At 38.7% G+C, this 24,419-nt stretch overlaps 1 protein-coding gene across 9 annotated transcripts in view; it reads right to left on the minus strand.

The window, feature by feature from the left end:
* The window catches only part of ARHGAP20 (Rho GTPase activating protein 20), a 218,335-nt gene that overhangs the window by 26,528 nt on the left and 167,388 nt on the right, over positions 1 to 24,419 (minus strand). For all 9 annotated transcript variants that reach the window (XM_086339118.1, XM_086339117.1, XM_086339119.1 and 6 more), the window contains 2 exons: positions 24,015 to 24,081; positions 21,467 to 21,655 (listed from right to left, as the gene is read on the minus strand). In XM_086339118.1, coding sequence (XP_086195244.1) covers positions 21,467 to 21,655; positions 24,015 to 24,081 — 256 coding nt within the window. The remainder of the gene's footprint in view (positions 1 to 21,466; positions 21,656 to 24,014; positions 24,082 to 24,419) is intronic.

Below are 24,419 nucleotides of genomic sequence, written 5' to 3' on the forward strand. Positions count from 1 at the left end.
AACAATTATAGAGACAGTTCTTGGAAGACTACCATTTCCAGGGCATCACACAGTGTGTGAAACACACGCCCACTTTTTTTGTAAAAGAGGCTATCTGCTTGTCTAGGAACTTCAGCCCTGGGGATAAGCAACAGGTCTGGCACACACCTAGATGGTAAGCAGGTGCTCTCAAAGATGCAGCCAGGGGACACCATCTTTGCACTTCCTCCTGTGTGACTACAGTTCACTAGTGACTCCCAAGAAGGAGCTTATAAACCCACCTGGAGATGCAATTTCTGTGACTGCTGCCAGGGGCCACCTCCAGATAGCCTGGCTCTGGGGGCCAGCAGGGCTTATCCTTGCAGTCCTATAGAACTGCATAATTTGCATTCTTGAAAAGCTGCTGCCTGAGGACTTGGTTTCCAATCAGCCTGAATCAAGGTGCTGACTGACCTCTCCCCTTTGGGACACTGACTGATCTTGGCACTTCCTTAAGTACTGAGAGCTATTAAATGTAAGATAGGCTTCTTGGATAATTACAAACAGTTGAGAGAAAACCAAGAGCCAGGACAGGGTTGAATGAAAAAGGTTCGTCTCTTACACAAAGCCAGCAGTTCAAGCGGAAGAGGTGGCTCTGTCACCCAGTGCATAGAAACCAGGACGGAATCAAGCAAAACAAAGAAACAGAAATATGTTCCAAAAGAAAGGACAAGATAAAACATCAGAAAAAAATTAATGAACTGGAGATAAATAATGTACCTGGTAAAAGGTTCAATAAATGATCATAAAGATGCTCACTAAACTTCGGAGAAGAATGGATAAACACAGTGAGAACTTAAAGATAGAAAATACAAGAAAGTTCCAAACAGAAGTCACAGAGCTGAAGAATACAATAACTGAACTGAAAAATAACCAGTGGGTGTCAAAAGCAGATTTGATGAAGTAGAAGAAAGGATCAGAGAACTTGAGACATGGCAGAGAAACTCACCCAATCAGAGCAGCAAAAAGAAAAAAAGAATGCAAAATGGTGAAGACAGATTAAAGGACTTATGGGACAACATCAAGTGCATTAACCATCACATTATAGAGGTCTCAGAAAAAAATAAAAAGGGAAAGAAAACTTATTTGAAAAAATAATGGCTGAAAACTGTCCTAAGCTGGGGAAAGAAACAGACATTCAAATCTAGGAAGCCCAGACAGTTCCAAATAAGATGAACCCAGAGATCTATACCAAGACACATTATATTAAAATGTCAAAAGGTAAAGACAAGGAGAGATCTTAAAACTGCAAGAGAAAAACAACTTTTTATGTACAAAGAAATCCTATAAGACTATCAGTAGATTTTTTAGCAGAAATTTTAAAGATCAGAAGGAAATAGCACAATATATTCCAAGTGCTAAAAGATAAAAATTTCCAACCAAGAATACTTCACCTACCAAAGTTATCATTCAGAATTGAAGAAGATAGAGGTTTCTAGCAAGCAAAAGATAAAAGAGTTCCTCACCATTAAACCTAAACCATTCTCAGAAGAGATATCGAAGGTATCTTTTTAAGCTGAACAGAAAGGGTGCTACTGCTGCTGCTGCTAAGTCGCTTCAGTCGTGTCCGACTTTGTGCGACCCCATAGATGGCAGCCCACCAGGCTCCGCCATCCCTGGGATTCTCCAGGCAAGAACACTGGAGTGGGTTGCCATTTCTTTCTCCAATGCATGAAAATGAAAGGTGAAAGTGAAGTCGCTCAGTCGTGTCCGACTCTTAGCGACCCCATGGACTGCAGCCTACCAGGCTCCAGTAACAAAATATATAAAAGCATAAATCTCACTGGTAAAGGCAAATATATGGTAATGGTGAAAGTGAAAGTGAAGTTGCTCAGTCGTGTCCGACTCTTTGTGACCCCATGGACTGCAGCCTACCAGGCTCCTCCCGCCATGGGATTCTCCAGGCAAGAATACTGGAGTGGGTTGCCATTTCCTTCTCCAGGGGATCTTCCCGACTCAGGGATTGAACCCTGATCTCCTGCATTCCAGGCAGATGCTTTAACCTCTGAGCCACCAGGGAAGCCTGATGGTAATGGTAGTGAATGAATTATTAATGAAAAGGTCAAAAGACAAAAATAGTAAAAATAACTTTAGCTACAATATTTAAGCAAGGGATTCACAAGATAAAAAAAGACACAAAATATGATATCAAAAAACAAAATGTTGGGTGAGTAGAGAATAAATAAGTAGAGCTTTCCTAAGTGTTCAAACACTGGTATCAACATAAACATTGTTATAAATACAAGTTGTTATGTGTAAGCCTTGTGGTAACCAACAAGCAAAAACCTAAAGTAGATACACAAAAGATAATGACAGAGAAAGGAACCTGAAAGTCATCAAACCACAAAGGAAGACAGCAGGAGAAGAAACGAACAGAGGAACCACAAAGCAGCCAGAAACAATAGAAATGGCAATAACATACCTATTAACAATTACTTTAAAGGTAAGTGGACTAAATTCTTCCATCAAAAGACAGAGAGGGATTGACGGAATAAAAAACAAGACCCACCTACATGCCGCCTACAAGAGACTCACTTCAGAGCTAAGAGGAGCAGTAAATTAAATGGAGACTAAAAGACACTAGAAGAGATCAAGGAAAATAAGAGCTGGTTCTTTGAAAAAATAAACAAAGTTGATAAACCTTTAGCCAGACTCAACAAGAGAGAGAGAACTAAAGTAAAAAAAAAAAAAAATCAGAAATGAAAGAGATGCAACTGACATCACAGAAATATACAGGATCATTAAGAGACTATTATGAACAATTACATGCCAACAAATTGGAAAACCTAGGACAAATGGATAAATTCTTAGAAACATGCAAACTTCCAAGGCTGAATATGAACAGAAAATCTGAATACGCTGATTATTGGTAGGGATACTGAATAAGTAATTTAATAACTCCCTATAAATAAAAGTCCAGGACCTGACAGCTTCATTGGTGAATTCTATCAAAACTTTAAATAAGAATTAATACCAATACTCTCAAACTCTTCCAAAAGGTAGGAAATGAGGGAACACTTCTAAACTCATTTGCCAAAGCCATAATTACTCTGATACCGAAACCAGTCAAGGAAACCACAAGCAAAGAAAATTACAGGCCAACATCTCTGATGAACATATAGGTAAAAATTCTCAAAGAAATCATCAAATTCAATTCAACAATATATTAAAAAAATCAATGCCATAATCAAGTTGGACTTATTAAAGGTATACAAGGATGATTCATATTCCACTAATCAATCAATGTGATACACCGTATTAACAAAACAGAAGAAAAAAATTATATGATTTTTCTTTGATCATATCAATAGATTAAAAAAAGCACTTGAAAAAATCCATCCATTTATTAATATGATTAAAATCCTCAACAGAGTGGGAATAGAGGAAATGTACCCCAACATAACAAAGGTCATATATTAATATGACAGATATCATACTCAATGGTCAAAAGCCAAAAAGATTTTCCTCTAAGATTAGAAACAAGACAAGGATGCCCACTCTCATCATTATTCTTCAACATGATATTGGAAGGCCTAGCCAAACCAAGTAGGCAGGAAAAAAATGAAAGATGTCCAAACTGGAAAAGAAAAAGTAAAAATGCCACTATTTGTAGATTACATAATAATAATATATACAGAAAACTTTAAAGACTCCATCAAAAAACCTTTAGAAATAACAAATGAATTCAGTCAATTTGCAGGATATAAAACCAATATACATCTGCTGTGTTTCTATACACTAATAACAAGCTATCAGAAAGTTAAATTAAGAAAATAATCCCATTTATAACTGCACCAAGAAGAATAAAATACCTAAAAACAAATTTCATCAAGAAAGTGAAAGACCAGTACACTGAAAACTAAGAAAGCACTGATGAAAAAAAAATTGAAGAAGACACAAATAAATGGAAAGATAGTCCATGCTCATGGATTGGCAGAGTTACTATTGCTAAAATCTCCATACTATTCAAAACAGTCTATAGACTCAATGCAGTCCCTATCAAAATTCCAATTGTGGTTTTCACAGTAATAGATCAATTCTAAAATTTGTATGGAATGACAAAAGACCCTAAAATAGACAAATCAATCTTGAGAAGGAACAACAAAGCAGGAGGCTTCATGCTTCCTAATTTCAAACTACATTATCAGTTCAGTTCAGTTCATTCGCTCAGTCATGTCCGACTCTTTGCGACGCCATCAACTGCCACACTCCAGGCCTCCCTGTCTATCACCAACTCCCAGAGTCCACCCAAACCCATGTCCATTGAGTCGGTGATGCCATTCAGCCATCTCATTCTCTGTCGTCCCCTTCTCCTCCTGCCCTCAATCTTTCCCAGCATTAGGGGCTTTTCAAATGAGTCAGCTCTTTGCATCAGGTGGCCAAAGTACTGGAGTTTCAGCTTCAACATCAGCCCTTCCAATGAACACCCAGGACTGATTTCCTTTAGGATGGACTGGTTGGATCTCCTTGCAGTCCAAGGGACTCTCAAGAGTCTTCTCCAACACCACAGTTCAAAAGCATCAATTATTCGGTGCTCAGCTTTCTTCACAGTCCAACTCTCACATCCATACATGACCACTGGAAAAATCATAGTCTTGACTAGATGGACCTTTGCTGACAAAGTAATGTCTGTGCTTTTTAATATGCTGTCTAGGTTGGTCATAACTTTCCTTCCAAGGAGTAAGTGTCTTTTAATTCCATGGCTGCAATCACCATCTGCAGTGATTTTGGAGCCCCCCAAAATAAAGTCAGCCACTGTTTCCACTGTTTCTCCATCTATTTGCCATGAAGTGATGGGACCGAATGCCATGATCTTAGTTTTCTGAATGTTGAGCTTTAAGTCAACTTTTTCACTCTCCTCTTTCACTTTCATCAAGAGACTCTTTCGTTCTTCTTCACTTTCTGCCATAAGGGTGGTGTCATCTGTGTATCTGAGGTTACTGATATTTCTCCCAGAAATCTTGATTCCAGCTTGTGCTTCCTCCAGCCCAGCGTTTCTCATGATGTACTCTGCATATAAGTTAAATAAGCAGGGTGACAATATATAGCCTCGATGTACTCCTTTTCCTATTTGGAACTGGTCTGTTGTTCCATGTCCAGTTCTAACTGTTGCTTCCTGACCTGCATGTAGGTTTCTCAAGAGGCAGATCAGGTTGTCTGGTATTCCCTTCTCTTTCAGAATTTTCCACAGTTTATTGTGATCCACACTACATTATAGAGCTATAGTAATCAAAATAAAATGATACTGGCATAAAAACAGATATACAGATCAATGGAACAGAATAGACAGTCCAGAAATAGACGTGTATACTTATGCTCAATTAATTTAGGACAAAGGAGCCAAGAACATACAATGAGGAAAGGACAGTTTCTTTAGTAAGTCATGTTGGGAAAACTGGACAGCAACATGCAAAAATGTAACTGGACCATACCATATACAGAAATTAACTCAAAATAGATTAAGACAGCATTTGCTCCAGGAGCTGGCAACTGGCTAGGTCAGTGTTGCATCCTGGGAATGCAGCTTACCTGATACCATCCATCAGCAACGTGGTGTCTTGGAAAGAATATGGTTTCTATAGTCAGAGCTGATTTCAGATTCTGGAGCTGCTACTTAGCTGAATAACCTTGGATAAACTATCTTTCTTGATACCATGACCTAGCTCCACCCAACTGGATACATGCTCCAGTGCTGGACACTTAGTACCAAACAAGCAGCAAGAAAGGAACACAGCCCCACCCATCAGCAGACAGACTGCCTAAAGTTGTACTAAGCTCACAGAAATCCCCAAACACACCACCTGATGTGACTCTGCCCATCAGAGGGAAAAGACTCAGCACTACCCACCAGAGCACAGGCACCAGTCCCTCCCAGCAGGAAGCCTACACAAACCCTTGGAACAACCAACCTCTCCCACTAGGGAAGACATCAGAAGCAAGAGGAACTATGACCCTGTAGCCTGTAAAAAGGAAATCTCGAACACTCTAAGTTAAACAACGAGAAGACAGAGAAATATGTTACAGAGGAAGGAGCACGGTAAAAACCCACAAGTGAAAAGGAAATAGGCAATCTACCTGAAAAATAATTCAGAGTAATGATAGTAAAGATGATTCAAAATCTGGGAAATAGAATGGAGAAAATACAAGAAATGTTTAACAAGGACCTAGAAACACTAAAGAACAAACAAGCAATGATGAACATCACAATAACTGAAATTAAAAATACACTAGGGGGAATCAATAGCAGAATAACTGAGAGAAGAATGGATAAGTGAGCTAGAAATAAAATGGTGGAAATAACTGCTGTGAAGTAGAATAAAGAAAAAAGAATGAAAAGAATTGAGCACAATCTCAGAGACCTCTGGGACAACATTAAACACACCAACATTTGAATTATATGGGTCCCAGAAGAAGAGAAAGAGAAAGGGTCTGAGAAAATATTTGAAGAGATTATAGTAAAAAACTTCCCTAACATGAGAAAGGAAATAGTCAAGTCCAAGAAGCAGAGAGTTCCATATAAGATAAACACAGGGAGAAATAAGCTGAAACACATATTAATCAAACTGAAAAATTTAAATACAAAAAATTATTAAAAGCAGCAAGGCGAGGGTGGAATAATTTGAGAGAATAGCATTGAAACATGTATATGATCACATGTGAAACAGATCGCCAGTCCAGATTCAATGTATGAGACAGGGTGCTCAGGGCCAGTGCACTTGGATGACCCTGAGAGATGAGATGGGAGGGAGGTGGGAGGGGGGTTCAGGATGGGGGACACATGTACACCCACAGCTGATTCATGTCAATGTATGGCAAAAACCACTATAATATTGTAAAGTAATTAGCTTCCAATTAAAATAAATTAATTAAAAAAGCATATAGGGGAATGTCCATAAGATTATCAGCTGATTTTCTAACAGGAACTCTGCTGGCCAGATAGGATATATTTAAAGTGATAGAAGGGAAAACCTATAAGATTACTCTACCCAGGAAGGCTCAGATTTGATGGAGAAATCAAAAGATTTACAGACAAGTAAAAGCTAAGAGAATTCATTGTCACCAGACCAGCTTTGTTATAAATGTTAAAAGAACTTCTCTAGGCAGGAAGCACAGAGAAGGAAAAAACCTACAAAAACAAATTCAAAACAACTAAGAAAGTGGTAATAGGAATATACATATAAATACTTTAAATGTAAATGGATTAAATGCTCTGATGAAAAGATAAAGACAGGCTGAATGGATACAAAACAAGATCCATATATATGCTGCCCACAGGAGACACACTTCAGATATAGGGAGAAATATAGCCTGAAAAGTTAGGGGATGGAAAAAGATATTCCATGCAAATGGAAATCAAAACAAAGGTGAAGTAGCAATACTCATGTCACATAAAATAGACTAAAATAAAGACTGTCACAAGAGACAAGGAAGGGACACTACATAATGATAGGGATTAATCCAAGAAGAAAATATAATAATTATAAATATTTAATGCACCTACCGTAGGAGCCCTTCAATACATAAGGCAAATGCTAACATCCATAAGAGAGGGAAATCAACAGTAACACACTAATAGTGGGGGACTTAACACTCCCCAGACACCAATGGATAGATCATTCAGACAGGAAATTATTAAGGAAACACAAGCCTTAAAGGACACATTAGACTAGATAGACTTAAATGATAGTTACAGGACATTCTGGCTAAAAGCAGCAGAATATATTTTGTTCTCAAGTGAACATGAAATATTCTCCAGGACAGATCAATCTTGGGTCACAAATCAAGCCTCAATAAATTAAAAAAAACCAAAGCATATCTGAAATTGTAATTGAAACTTCATAGCATATCCAAGCATGATGCTATAACATTAGAAATCATACACACACAAAAAAACTTCAAAAAACACAAACATATGGAGGCTAGACAATATGCAACTGAAGAGATCACTGAAGAAATCAAAGAGGAAGTTAAAATATCAGTTCAGTTCAGTCACTCAGTCGTGTCCAACTCTTTGCGACTCCATGGACTGCAGCATGCCAGGTTTCCCTCTCCTTCTCCATTTCCCAGAGCTTGCTCAAACTCATGTCCATTGAGTTGGTGATACCATCCAACCATCTCGTCTTCTGTCGTCCCCTACTCCTCCTGCCTTCAGTTTTGCCCAAGATCAGGGTCTTTTCCAATGAGTCAGTTCTTCACATCAGGCAGCCAAATATTGGAGTTTCAGCTTCAGCAACAGTCCTTCCAATGAATACTCAGGGTTGATTTCCTTTAGGATTGACTGGCTTGATCTCCTTGCTATCCAAGGGACTCTCAAAGTCTTCTCCAGCACCACAGTTCAGAAGCATCAGTTCTTTGGTGCTCAGCTTTCTTTATAGTCCATCTCTCATATCCATACACGACTACTGGAAAAACCATAGCTTTGACTAGACAGACCTTTGTTGGCAAAGTAATGTCTTTGCTTTTTAATATGCTGTCTAGGTCTGTCATAGCTTTTCATCCAAGGAGCAAGCGTCTTTTAATTTCATGGCTGCAGTCACCATCTGCAGTGATTTTGGAGCCCCCAAAAATAAAGTCTGACACTGTTTCCATTATTTCCCCATCTATTTGCCATGAAGTGATGGATGCCACAAACTGGAGAACATTTATACCAAAAAAGTTCTTGTACTATTGCATAAGTTCTAGGGCCCACAACAGATTTCCAAACCTGGGGATCTGGTAAAGGGACTGAGAACCCCAGGGAATTTGACTTTGAAGGCCAGTGGGATTTGATTACAGAACTTCCACAGGACTGGGGAAATAGACCCTTGGAGGGCACAAACAAAACCTTGTACACACCAGGATCCAAGTTGAAAGGAGGAGTGACCCCACAAGAGACTGAGCCAGACATGCTTGTGAGTGTCCAGGAGTCTCTGGCAGAGGTGTGGTTTGACAATGGCCTGCCATGGGTCAGCGGCACTGAATACAACAGTTATGGGAGCGGTGTGCTGGCATAAGCCCTTTTGAAGGAGGTTACCATTACCAACATTACCCCTACCAAACACAGGCCAACAGGGAGGGAACACAGCTCCACCCATCAGCAGGAAATTGGATTAAAGATTTACTGAGCATGGCCTTGCCCATCCAAGTCAGACCCAGATTCCCCCACAGCCAGTCCCTCCCATCAGGAAGCTTCCACAAGTCTCTTATTCTTACCCTTCAGAGGGAAGACAGAATGAAAACCACAATCACAGAAAACTAACCAAACTGACCACATGGATCACAGCCTTGTCTACCCAATGAAACTATAGCCATGCCATTTAGGGCCACACAAGATGGACGGGTCATGGTGGAGAGTTCTGACAAAACGTGGTCCATTAGAGAAGGGAATGGTAAACCACTCCAGTATTCTTGCCTTGAGAACCTCATGAACAGTATGAAAAGGCAAAAAGATATGACACTGAAAGATGAACTCCTCAGGTGAGTAAGTGCCGAATATGCTACTAGAGAAGAGTGGAGAAATAGTTCAGGAAAGAATGAAGAGGCTGAGCCAAAGCGAAAACAACGCCCAGTTGTGGATGTGACTGGTGACGGAAGTGAAGTCCAATGATGAAAGAACAATATTGCATAGGAACCTGGAATGTTAGGTCCACGAATCAAGGTAAACAGGGAAGGGTCAAACAGGAGATGGGGAGAGTGAACTTCGGCATTTTTGGAATCAATGAACTAGACTGGACTGGAATGGGCAAATTTAATTCAGATGTCCATTATATCTACTACTGTTGGCAAGAATCCCTTAGCAGAAATACAGCAGCCCTCATAGTCACAAAAGAGTCTGAAATGCAGTGAAAGTGAAACTTGCTCAGTCGTGTCTAACTCTTTGTGATCCTATGGACTATACTGTCGATGGAATTCTCCACCAAAATACTGGAGTGGGTAGCCATTCCATTCTCCAGGGGATCTCCCAACCAAGGGATTGAACCCAGGTTTTCCTCATTGCAGGCAGATTCTTTACCAGCTGAGCCACAAGGGAAACCCAAAAATACTGAAGTGGGTAGCCCATCCCTTCTCCAGGGAATCTTCCCAACCTAGGAATTGAACCAGGGTCTCCTGCATTGTAGTGAATTCTTTACCACCTGAGCTATCAGGGAAACCCTACGAAATGCAGTACTTGGGTGCAGTCTCAATAATGACAGAATGATCTTTGTTCATTTCCAAGGCAAACAATTCAGTATCACAGTAATCCAAGTCCATGCTCCAACCACTAATGCTGAAGAAGCTGAAGCATTTGAATGGTTCTATGAGGACCTACAAGACCTTCTAGAATGAACACCAAAAAATGATTTACTTTTCATCATAGGTGACTGGAATGCAAAAGTAGGAAGTCAAGAGATACTTATATACTAACAGGCAGGTTTGGCCTTGGAGTACAAAATGAAGCACGGCAAACGCTAATAGAGTTTTGCCAAGAGAATGAACAGGTCATAGCTAACACTCTCTTCCACCAACATAAGAGACAACTCTACACATAGACATCAATGTCAAATGACATTGATGGTCAATGTTAAAATCAGACTGATTATATTCTTTGCAGTTGAAGACAGAGAAGCTCTATACAGTCAGCAAAAATGAGACCAGGAGCTGACTATGCTTCAAATCATGAACTTATTGCCAAATTCTGATTTAAGTTGAAGAAAGTAGGGAAAACCACTAACCATTCAGGTATGACCTAAATCAAATACTTTACAATTATACAGTGGAAGTGACAAATAGATTTAAAGGATTAGATCTGGACAGAGTGCCTGAAGAATTATGGACAGAGGTTCATAACATTGTACAGGAAGTGGTGTGATCAAAACCATCCCCAAGAATAAAAAATTACCTAGTAACAAATGACAACAAAAACATGATGACCCAACACCTATGGGATTCAGCAAAAGCAGTTCTAAGAAGAAACTTATATATATATATATATATATATATTTTTTTTTTTTTTAAAATTGGAGGGAAATTGCTTTCAAAGTTGTGTTGGTTTCTACTGTACAACAACAGAATTAGCTATAATTATACATTTTCCCCCCTCCCTGTTGAGCCTTCCTCTTCTCCCCCCATCCCACCCCTTTGGCTCATCACAGAGTGCCAGGCTGGGTTCCCTGTGCTATATAGTAACTTACTTTCTAAGAAGGAAGTTTATAGCAATACAATCCTATTGCAAGAAACTAGAAAAATCTCAAATAAACAACCTAACCTTACACCTAAAGCAACTAGAAAAAGAACAACAACAAAAAAAAAACCCAAAGTTAGAAGGAAAGAAATCATAAAGATCAGAGTAGAAATAAATGACATAAAGAAAACAATAGCACAGATCAATGAAACTAAAAGTTGTTTATTTGAGAAGATACAATACAAAAACCTTTAACCAGACTCATCAAGGGAAAAAGGAAGAGTTCTCAAAAGGCTAATAGAGTTTTGCCAAGAGAACACACTGGTCATAGCAAACACCCTCTTCCAACAACACAAGAGAAGACTCTACACATGGACAACACCAGATGGTCAACACCGAAATCAGATTGATTATATCCTTTGCAGCCAAAGATGGAGAAGCTCTATACAGTCAGCAAAAACAAGACCAGGAGCTGACTGTGGCTCAGATCATGAACTCCTTATTGCCAAATTCAGACTTAAATTGAAGAAAGTAGGGAAAACCACTAGACCATTCAGGTATGACCTAAATCAAACCCCTTATGATTATACACTGGAAGCGAGAAATAGATTTAAGGGCCTAGATCTGATAGATAGAGTGCCTGATAAACTATGGACGGAGGTTCGTAACACTGTACAGGAGACAGGGATTAAGACCATCCCCAAGGAAAAAAATGCGAAAAAGCAAAATGGCTGTCTGGGGAGGCCTTACAAATAGCTGTGAAAAGAAGAGAAGCAAAAAGCAAAGGAGAAAATGAAAGATATAAGCATCGGGATGCAGAGTTCCAAAGAATAGCAAGAAGAGATAAGAAAGCCTTCTTCAGCAATCAATGCAAAGAAATAGAGGAAAACAACAGAATGGGAAAGACTAGAGATCTCTTCAAGAAAGTCAGAGATACCAAGGGAACATTTCATGCAAAGATGGGCTCAATAAAGGACAGAAATGGTAGGGACCTAACAGAAGCAGAAGATATTAAGAAGAGGTGGCAAGAATACACAGAAGAACTGTACAAAAAAGATCTTCATGACCAAGATAATCACGATGGTGTGATCACTCATCTAGAGCCAGACATCCTGGAATGTGAAGTCAAGTGGGCCTTAGAAAGCATCACTACGAACAAAGCTAGTGGAGGTGATGGAATTCCAGTTGAGCTATTTCAAATCCTGAAAGATGATGCTGTGAAAGTGCTGCACTCAATATGCCGGCAAATTTGGAAAACTCAGCAGTGGCCACAGGACTGGAAAAGGTCAGTTTTCATTCCAATTCCAAAGAAAGGCAATGCCAAAGAATGTTCAAAGTACCGCACAATTGCACTCATCTCACACGCTAGTAAAGTAATGCTCAAAATTCTCCAAGCCAGGCTTCAGCAATACATGAACTGTGAACTTCCAGATGTTCAAGCTGGTTTTAGAAAAGGCAGAGGAACCAGAGATCAAATTGCCAATATCTACTGGGTCATCAAAAAGGCAAGAGAGTTCCAGAAAAACATCTATTTCTGCTTTATTGACTATGCCAAAGCCTTTGACTGTGTGGATCACAATAAACTGTGGAAAATTCTGAAAGAGATGGGAATACCAGACCACCTGACCTGCCTCTTGAGAAATTTGTATGCAGGTCAGGAAGCAGCAGTTAGAACTGGACATGGAACAACAGACTGGTTCCAAATAGGAAATTCATGGGGCCACAAAGAGTCAGACACGACTGAGCAACTAAACTGAACTAAGACATGAATAAGGAGACGGTACAACTGACAATGCAAAAATGTAAAGGATCCTGAGACTTCTTCAAGCAACTATATGTCAATGAAAAGCACAAACTGGGAGAAATGGACAAATTCTTAGAAAGGTACAGTCTCCGAACACTGAACCAGGAAGAAACAGAATATATGAACAGACCAATCCAAGTAAAGAAATTGAATCTGTGATTAAAAATCTTCAAACAAATGAAAGTTTAGGATGAGATAGCTTCATAGGCGAATATTCTACCATTTAGAGAAGAGCTAACACGTATTTTTCTCAAACTCTTTTAAAACATTGCAGAGGGTGGAATATTCCCAAACTCATTGGACAAGGCTACCATCACCATAATATTAAAATCATGCAAAGATATCACAGAAAAAGGAAATTATAGAGCAGTATCACTGATGAACACAGATGTAAAATCTTCAACAGAATACTAGTAAATCGAATCCAACAACACATTAAGAGGATCATCAATCATGATCAAGGGTATGATTTATCCCAGGGATATAAGGATTCTTCAATGTATACAAATCAATGTGATACACATCACCATCAACAAATTGAAGAATGAAAACCATATGATCATCTCAACAGATGCAAAAAAAGCTTTTGGGAAAATTCAACACCCATTTATGATAAAAACTCTCCAGAAAGTGAAAAGGAACCTATTTCAACATAATAAAGGCCATATATGACAAACCTACAGCAAACATTATTCTCAATGGTGAAAAATTGAAAGCATTTTCTCTAAGATCTGGAACAAGACAAGGATCTCTACTCACCACTATTATTCAACACATTCTTGGAAGACATAGCCATGGCAATCACAGAAGAAAAAGAAAGAGAAGGAATCAAAATTGGAAAAGAAGAAGTAAAACTACCACTGTTTGTAGATGACATGATAAATGACTATAAATAGAAAATCCTAAAGATAACACCAGAGAACTACGAGTGATTAAAGTTACAGGATACAAAACTAATACACAGAAATATCTTGCATTTCTATACACTAGCAACAAAAGATCAGAAAGACAAATTAAGGAAACAATCCCACTTATCACTGCAACCAATGAATAAAATACCTAGGAATAAACCTACCTAAGGAAGCAAAAGTCCTCTATGTAGAAAACTATAAGATATTGATGAAAGATATCAACCATGACACTAACAGATGTAGAGATATACCATGTTCTTGGGTTTGAAGAATCAGTGTTGTGAAAATGACTATATTATGCAAAGGAATATACAAATTCAATGCAATCCCTATCAAATTACCAATGGCATTTTTCACAGAACTAGAACAGAAAATTTTACAGTTTGTATGGAAACATAACCCTCAAAAGCTAAAGCAGTCTTGAGAAAGAAAAATGGAGCTGGAGAAATCAGGCGTGCTGACTTCAGACTATACTACATGGCTGCAGTCATCAAGACAATATGGTACTGGCAGAAAACAGAAATATAGACCAGCGGAACAAGATAGAAAGCCCAGAGATAAACCCACACAGCTACGGTCCCCTAATCTATGACAAAGGAGGATAGAACATACAAGGGATAAAAGACAGCTTCTTCAATAAGTGGTGCTGGGGAAATGGGAGAGTTACATGTACAAGAATGAAATTAGAACACTTCTTAACACCATACACAAAAATAAAATGGATTAAAGACCTGATGTAGGGCCAGACACTATAAAACTCTTAGAGGAAAACAGGCAGAACACCCTTTGACATAAATTACAGCAAAACCTTTTTTGACCCACCTCCTACAGTAATGAAAATAAAAACAAAAATAAACAAATGTGATCTAGGTATACTGAAAAGAGTTTGCACCGCAAAAGGAACCATAAACAAGACAAAAAGACAACCCTTAGAATGGGAGAGAACATTTGCAAATGAAGAAACTCACAAGGGATTAATCTCCAAAATACACAAGCAACTCATTCAGCTCAATATAAAAAAACAAACAACATAGTCAAAACATGGGTACAAGGTCTAAATAGACATTTCTCCAAAGAAGACATACAGATAGCTAACAAACACATGAAAAGATGCTCAACATCACTAATTATTAAAGAAATGCAAATCAAAACTACAAAGAGTCGTCAACTCACACTGGTTAGAATGGCTATCATCACAAAATCTATAAACAATACATGCTGGAGAGGGTATGGAGAAAAGGGAAGCCTCCTGCAATGTTGGTGGAAATGTAAATTGACACAGCCACTATGGAGACTAGTATGGAAGTTCCTTAAAACACCAAAAACAGAACTACCATGTGACCTAGCAATTCCACTACTGTGCATATATTTGGAGAAAACCATAATTCAAAAAGACCCATGCACCCCAATGTTCATTGCAGCACTATTTACAATAGCCAGGACATGGAAGAAACCTAAATGTCCACCAAGAGAGGAATGGATAAAGAAGATATGGCACATATGTACAAAGGGATATTGCTTAGTGCTTAGTCGCTCGGTGTCCGACTCTTTGTGACCCCCAAGACTGCAGCCCACCAGGCTCTTCTGTCCATGGAGATTCTCCAGGCAAGAATATTGGAGTGGGTTGCCATGCCCTTCTCCAGGGGACCTTCCCAACCCAGGGATTAAGCCCAGGTCTCCCACAGTGCAGGCGGATTCTTTACTGTCTTGAGTCACCAGGGAAGCCCATGAATACTGGAATGGGTAGCCTATTCCTTTTCCAGGGGATCTTTCCAATCCAGAGATCGAACGGAGGGTCTCCTGCACTGCAGGTGGATTCTTTACCAGCTGAGGTACCAGGGAATGTACTAGCTGAGCTACCAATGGACTCTTTCCAGCTGAGCTACCATTGGAATATTCAGTTCAGTTCAGTTCAGTTCTCAGTCGTGTCTGACTCTTTGTGATCCTATGAATTGCAGCATGCCAGGCCTCCCTGTCCATCACCAACTCCCGGAGTCCACCCAAACCCATGTCCATTGAGTCAGTGATGCCATCCAACCATCTCATCCTCTGTTGTCCCCTTTTCCTCCTGCCCTCAATCCTTCCCAGCATCACGGTCTCTTCAAATGAGTCAGCTCTTTGCATCATGTGGCCAAAGTATTGGAGTTTCAGCTTTAACATCAGTCCTTTCAATGAACACCCAGGACTGATTTCCTTTAGGATGGACTGGTTGGATCTCCTTGCAGTCCAAGGGACTCTCAAGAGTCTTCCTCAACACCACAGTTCAAAAGCATCAATTCTCTGGCACTCAGCTTTCTTTATAGTCCAACTCTCACATCCATACATGACTACTGGAAAAACCATAGCCTTGATTAGATGGACCTTTGTTGACAAAGTAATGTCTCTGCTTTTTAATATGCTGTCTAGGTTGGTCATAACTTTCCTTCCAAGGAGTAAGCATCTTTTAATTTCATGGCTGCAATTACCATCTGCAGTGATTTTGGAGCCCAGAAAACTGTTACTCAGGCATAAAATAGGAACACAACTGGGTCATTTGTAGAGATGTGGATAAATCAGAGACTGTCATACAAGATGAGGTATGTCAGAAAGTGTAAAACAAATATTGTATATTAATACATGTAAGTGAGATCTGAAGAAATTGGTATAGATGATCTTATTTAAGCAGAAATAAAAACATAGATGTAGGGCATAAACATATGGATATCAAAGGGGAAGGTTGGTGTGATGAACTGGGAGATTGGGATTGACATATATAAACTATTGATACTGTGTGTAAAATAGGTAACTAATGAGAATCTATAACTCTACTCAATGCTCTGTAGTGATGTAAATGGGAAAGAAAAAAGAGAGGGGATATATGTACATGTATATTCATATATATACTTTGTTGTACAGTAATATACAATGGATTAAAGACAATCTCTTTAACAAGTGGTGCTGGGAAAACTGGTCAACCACTTGTAAAAGAATGAAACTAGAACACTTCCTAACACCATACACAAAAATAAACTCAAAATGGATTAAGGATCTCAACGTAAGACCAGAAACTATAAAACTCCTAGAGGAGAACATAGGCAAAACACTCTCTGACATACATCACAGCAGGATCCTCTATGACCCACCTCCCAGAATATTGGAAATAAAAGCAAAAATAAACAAATGGGACCTAATTAAACTTAAAAGCTTCTGCACAACAAAGGAAACTATTAGCAAGGTGAAAAGACAGCCTTCAGAATGGGAGAAAATAATAGCAAATGAAGCAACTGACAAAAAACTAATCTCAAAAATATACAAGCAACTCCTACAGCTCAACTCCAGAAAAATAAATGATGCAATCAAAAAATGGGCCAAAGAACTAAATAGACATTTTTCCAAAGAAGACATACAGATGGCTAACAAACACATGAAAAGATGCTCAACATCACTCATTATCAGAGAAATGCAAATCAAAACCACTATGAGGTACCATTTCACACCAGTGAGAATGGCTGAAATCCAAAAGTCTACAAGCAATAAATGCTGGAGAGGGTGTGGAGAAAAGGGAACCCTCTTACACTGTTGGTGGGAATGCAAACTAGTACAGCCACTATGGAGAACAGTGTGGAGATTCCTTAAAAAACTGGAAATAGAACTGCCTTATGATCCAGCAATCCCACTGCTGGGCATACACACTGAGGAAACCAGAAGGGAAAGAGACACGTGTACCCCAATGTTCATCGCAGCACTGTTTATAATAGCCAGGACATGGAAGCAACCTAGATGTCCATCAGCAGATGAATGGATAAGAAAGCTGTGGTACATATACACAACGGAGTATTACTCAGCCATTAAAAAGAATACATTTGAATCAGTTCTAATGAGGTGGATGAAACTGGAGCCTATTATACAGAGTGAAGTAAGCCAGAAGGAAAAACACCAATACAGTATACTAATGCATATATATGGAATTTAGAAAGATGGTAACAATAACCCTGTGTACGAGACAGCAAAAGAGACACTGATGTATAGATCAGTCTTATGGACTCTGTGGGAGAGGGAAGGGTCGGGAGATTTGGGAGAATGGCATTGAAACATGTATAATATCATGTATGAAACGAGTCGCCAGTCCAGGTTCGATGCACGATACTGGATGCTTGGGGCTAGTGCACTGGGACGACCCAGAGGGAGGGTATGGGGAGGGAGGAGGGTTCAGGATGGGGAGCATGGGTATACCTGTGGCGGATTCATTTCGATGTTTGGCAAAACTAATACAATATTGTAAAGTTTAAAAATAAAATAAAATTAAAAAAAAACAATGCAAAGCAACTATCCTCCAATAAAAATTTAAAAAATTATATATGAAATGAGTTGCCAGTCCAGGTTCGATGCACGATACTGGATGCTTGGGGCTGGTGCACTGGGATGACCCAGAGGGATGGTACAGGGAGGGAAGAGGGAGGAGGGTTCAGGATGGGGAACACATGTATACCTGTGGCGGATTCATGTTGATATGTGGCAAAACCAATACAATATTGTACAGTTAAAATATAAAATAAAAAATAAAAAAATTAAAAAAATAAATTAACAGTGTAATTAAAAAAAATAAAAAATTATATGCTTGTAGAATGATACGTTAGTATTTGGCAATGCAAAGAGCTGACTCATTGGAAAAGACCCTGATGCTGGGAGGGATTGGGGGCAGGAGGAGAAGGGGACGACAGAGGATGAGATGGCTGGATGGCATCACTGACTCGATGGACGTGAGTCTCAGTGAACTCTAGGAGTTGGTGATGGACAGGGAGGCCTGGCATGCTGCAATTCATGGGGTCGCAAAGAGTCGGACACGACTAAGCGACTGATCTGATCTGATGTGTGTGAAAAGCTATTTTCAAAGATCATTAAATGTATAAAATATCATTACAGATCAGAATATTTTACATTTAATTATGATGTGTGCTGTGCTGTGCTTAGTCACTCAGTCTTGTCTGACTCTTTGTGACCACATGGACTGTAGCCTGCCATGTAAGAATACTGTCTAGACAAGAATACTGGAGTGGGTTGCCATGCCCTTCTCCAGGGGATCTTCCCAACCTGGAATACTAATTTTGAACCCCAATTAAGTGAAATGTTATTTACCCAAAAGAATTATTTTCATTAGTATATCTGTATATTATAAAATTGTACTCAATTATGGGCTTCCTAGGTGGGACAGTAGTAAAGAATGCAGAAAACATGGGTTCAGTTCCTGGGTCGGGAAGATTCCCCTGGAGAAGGAAAATGGCAACCTGCTCCAGTATTCTTGCCTGGAAAATCTCTGGACAGAGGAGAATGGCAGGCTATAGTACATGGGGTTGCAAAGATTGGATATAACTGAGGGAATGAGCATGCACGTACTCAATTATTACTACATATTGAATATCATCCATAACAATTTTGTGGAAATTTGTTTTCTCTCTTGTTATGTAAGTATCTACATGATATTCTCAGTTTTGTCTGCTGACTTGCAAATCTTAATACCTGGTCCTTTACAGAGAAAGTCTGTTGATCCCTGATCTAAGTTAGTGGTTTCCAAAGTAGTTGTTCTCAAAGTCCTCTGTATTAAGAAAACATACAAACTGGTTCACATATTAATTGTTTAACTACACAGGTAGTTGCCACCATTGGTCTACAGTTACTCCATTTATTATGAATCATTTTATAGCTGCAACCATTATTATCTTAACCTTTAACAGGGAGAAACAATAAGTAAAGGCTGCTTACAATTAATTAATCAAATAGTTGGCAAAAATGAGTAAAACCTTGAGGGTTCTTGACTCCTGATTATTTTGGTCCAATTAGTTAAAATACACTTATTTTATTTTATTAACAAGGTACCCACAGAAAGAGTTTTGAAAAACATGGGTAGATAGAAGAGTAAAATAATATTCTCATCTTGATATAAAGGCAACATTCCTTTTGTAACTTTAATACGCACTGCTGAAGCTGAAACTACAGTACTTTGGCCACCTCATGCAAAGAGTTGACTCATTGGAAAAGACTCTGATGCTGGGAGAGATTGGGGGCAGGAGGAAAAGGGGATGACAGAGGATGAGATGGCTGGATGGCATCACTGACTCGATGGACGTGAGTCTCAGTGAACTCCGGGAGTTGGTGATGGACAGGGAGTCCTGGCGTGCTGTGATTCATGGGGTCGCGAAGAGTCGGACACGACTGAGAGACTGAACTGAACAACAGACTTATTAATAAATTCATTCAACAAATATTTATTGGACTTTTTTTTATGTATGTAGAAACTGTTCCAGGTGCTGGGAATATAGCAATAAACAAAACAGACCAAACTCTCCACCTTCAAGGAGCTCATATTTTAGAGGTTAGGAAACTGTAATATGTCTATAATACCCCTTCAAAATGGCCCAAAGATGTGAGTAAATAGCCTTAGAGTTCAAAACCTCAATTTACCACTGCTGGAGGGAGGAGGACTGGGGCAAATGCAAGATCAGTTTTTACAGCTGCTATCAGCAAGATCAGGGCTTCCCAGGTGGCACGGTGGTAAACAATCTGCTGCCAGTGCAGGAGACACAAGAGACGCAGGCTGGATCGTTGGGTTGGGAAGATCCCCTGGAGTAGGAAATGGCAACCCACCTCCAATATTCTTACCTAGAAAATTCTATGGACAGAGTAGCCTGGTGGGCTACAGTCCATGGGGTCACAAAGCGATGGACACGACTGAGCCTGCCTGCATGCAATGTCAGCAATATTAAGGAGTTCTGGACCAATGACTTCAATGAAGTATAAAATCTAAGGCTAGGTCATCAACCGAAAGGGACAGGGTTGGACATGCATGTGTTGGGGGATGAGTATAAAACAATGGCCACTGTTCACTGGTTTCTCCAGTTTTTTCAAACTGACAAAAGCAGGTACAAAAGTCAGCACCAATTTTCCACTACCCCACTCAACACTTTTTGGCATGATATGTTTTCTTCTTTTTTTTTTCACAATCTTACTTTCAGATTGAGGTGGAAAGCTCAAACTTGAGTTAGAGTAAACTAATGATGGTCCTCCTATGTGGAATATCATTTTTACCATTCTGGAGTCTTTATTATGGGGTGGATAAGGGATGGCTATGTTCAGAGGGATTAGAAGAATACCAAGAGATTTCTGTGGAAATCATTGTAATCTTTACATACCTATCAGTAGCAGGATCCAGGTCCGGCATTAGAGTCTCCTGACACGCATCACTGACAGCCTCCTTTTTACAATGTGACCATTTGGGGAACACACTGTGCAATGTATTACAGTACAAAGAAAGCATTGAAGCACCTGCAGCATTGCCCGGTGCCTTTGACTCTGCAGTGGACATAAGGTTAAAGGGGAAAGAATAGCGAAGAAAGAAGGAACAGCCTCTACTGCAGTTATTAGCTGCTGATTACAAGTCAGTCAGTCCTACCTCTAATTTCTAAAACTATCTTCTAAAACTCCATCTTTCCTTCAAAACACTTTGCAAATTTAAAAGAAAAAAATATTTCATCTGGCTGAAAGGCAAAGAACTTTTTTTTGCTTTCAGGAATGAAACGTTTTGCTAAAAAAGGCTCTATGAGGGAGGAGAAAACTCACCACTCAGCTGCTGGGTCACAGCCAGGCGGCTGGGCTTCAGGATGAACTGACACTGCATCTCTCGGGGCAGCTGCTCCATGAGGAAGGGCTCTTGGAAGTTGGAAGGTGTGGGGGAGTCCTTTGATCCCTGTGTCAGGAGTGCAGTGTCTCGAAGATGGCTCATTTTAATTCCATAGGGATATTCATGCCCTACACAGAGAAAAAAAAAATCTAAATGTAGACTTTAGGCAGACTAACACTGTGACTGTGTGTGCTACATACTGGAATGTACTGCAATTTGCTCCTGGGACTTTTGGTATAAAGAATCCTTTTGTTGACTTAATGATCACCATGCACACTCTTACAGCTGGAGACCAGTGCATAATGCAGGTGGCCCAACCAGAGTAGTTTATTTTTGGAGTGCAGAGGGAAAAAAGCAAAGAGAAAAAAATGTCTTTAAAGAGTATCTTGTTTGGGAATGCACAGATTAGTCTGTGAGTTGCATAATGTTGACTTCTCCTATGCTCACATCTGTGTACATATTTAAAGGCACTCTAGTTTCTCCTTTGACATTAAGTATATTCTGTAAATCTTCAGTCAGTCCTTGACCTCTCTCAGCCTTAAATCCATGACTTAAAATATTTACCCTATCTATCACATAGCATTATAAGGATCAAATAAGTAAACCTTAGAATTAATATTTTTTAAAATAATAAGGGCAAAAACTACATATTTCAGGCATCACTATTATTACTATTATTCAACACAAGACATCTTTCTGAAAAAGACATTTTATACTTTTTATTAGTTATATAATTAGTCACCCAGTAGCGAAAGGACTGGTTTGTTTGATTTATGTTTCCCTCCCCCTACTGCGCTCTGAGGTTGTTATTCAAAGGCAAGAATTTGAAGAAGACTTCAGGGTATTAGAAACACAGAGACAAGATTCAAAAAGTAATTTTCAAACTAGAAAAACTAAACTCCACGTCGACTCTGCATCTGACTGCAACATGATTTTTTTGTTCTTTAGTACTTTTAAGCAGCTGCATTTTCTTAATTATTCCTCAAGTACCATTGTGCTGTAGATCTTGTTTACTTTTTAAAAAGAGTAAATTCTCTTGCATCCCTTATTTTTCACTGAATGTAATTCAGTGAACTCCTTCTTTTCCATCTGGCATAGGCAGACAATGTCAATGCTCCATTAACATCAAGTACCACAGCAACTTTCAGGGATTAAGGCAAAAAAAAAAGGACTTCTATGATAGCAATAAAGCCAAGTCAATTTATCAAAATAGCCAATGGCTAATATACAATTGAAGTTTGCAAGGCATGTTAAAATATGAAGTGGAGAACTGTTGCTAAGTAACAATCATGTTTCATGTCCCATGGATTTTTTAGTGAGAGTTAGAAATGAAGCTTAAAGCTGTTTTAAGCCTGAGAGTTAGCATCTATACAGTCTTAATTAAATTAATATATTTTATTAAAACAATTATTTAAAGTACTCATTTGGTTTTTAATCCCAGCTTTAATTGTTGCTTACTGACTTTTATAAAAGGTCAACATTAAGAAACTGGAAATGCAAAGAATTTTTTGTCCCTAGCTATGCGCATAACAACTTGTTTTAAGTCTGAGAACATACATTTCATAGAAAAGTTTGATTTTAGATTACTCAGATTGTTTGAAACCTGAATTACACAGTAGTGATCTCCACAGGTAAATGAAAGGAAAACATGAGATAACTCATATGACATGCTTTGCACAATGTCTGGTAGATAGTAAGCATTTAAAAATGATTAACAGAACTCTCATCAACAATGGTTATCATCTCAAGATCTGCTACAGATGCTGTCCCTTAATGTAATGGTCTTTTTCTGTTAACCACACTGAATGGACTCACTTATCCAGAATATTTTTTTAGTGAAATCAATTTAAATAAGGTGAGGTGATAAATCATTTATCAATGACTCTTCAAAACAAATGCTGGAAAATTTGACTACAGAAACAGCAAAGTAGTTAGTAAACTAGACTGCTAAGTTAGTCAATGAGGATATTTAGGAATCAAAATGGTTTAATTTCATTGTCTTTATGATGCCTAGGAAAATTCCTGGTGCAGGGCAGATGTTAAATACTCACTGACAGATTGAGGCATGATTGGATCATAGATAGTCTTCCACAGAGGCAAGTAGTAGGTAGGAAAGGGAACAGGAAATTAAAAATCTAATCATGAAAAATAAATATATAGGGAAAAGGAGTAACAACAAAAACATGCTTTTTTTCAGAAAAAAGTTTTAAAAAGTTGACAAGATAGTTCTGTTTGTAAAGAAAAAAAAAGAGGAAAATTCACATTTCTCTTTCCAACTATATCGTTAGCTGCTCGAATAAAGAGATATCATTTGTCTGGCACATAGGAAATACTTGATAGGCATCTATTAAATTAACACATGAATATTATAGAAGATTTAATATTTAATAGTATTTAATTTTAGGACTATATAGTCAATTTGCTGAGACATTTAGAATTATAATTAATTCATAATCAATTCTATCTTAGATCTTCATAGAAACTTACCAATAAGTGGGTATGGTGCCTCTTCTTTGCCAGAATTGACCCATAACTGGTACTCTTTCTCAGAGCCCTTGGAGATAAAAGAATTAACAATAATTCTTCACATTTGGTAAATGAATGAGAATACATTTTCTGGGCATTTTTATGTTTTGCAAAAAAAAAAGGGGGGGCAATATAAATGCTTTTAAGCTTCATAGCGGGTGGATATGGCTTTTGAAGATGGTAGTTCTGATTCTATAACCTCTCTAAACCCTAATAGAGGACTCATTTTTACCTAGGGATGACTAGATCCACCGACTGTAACAGAATCAGGCCCTCACTATTATGGATAGCCCACAGAATATGAAATCATATATATGCTCTTTCACAAAGTAAGAAGAAACTTCTTGTTTTTCTGAAAGGTTAACC

The sequence above is a fragment of the Bos grunniens genome, chromosome 15 (genome assembly GCF_055505025.1).
Source record: "Bos grunniens cultivar Pamir isolate PY7600 chromosome 15, Bosgru_T2T1.0, whole genome shotgun sequence".
In the NCBI taxonomy this organism is placed as follows: domain Eukaryota; kingdom Metazoa; phylum Chordata; class Mammalia; order Artiodactyla; family Bovidae; genus Bos; species Bos grunniens.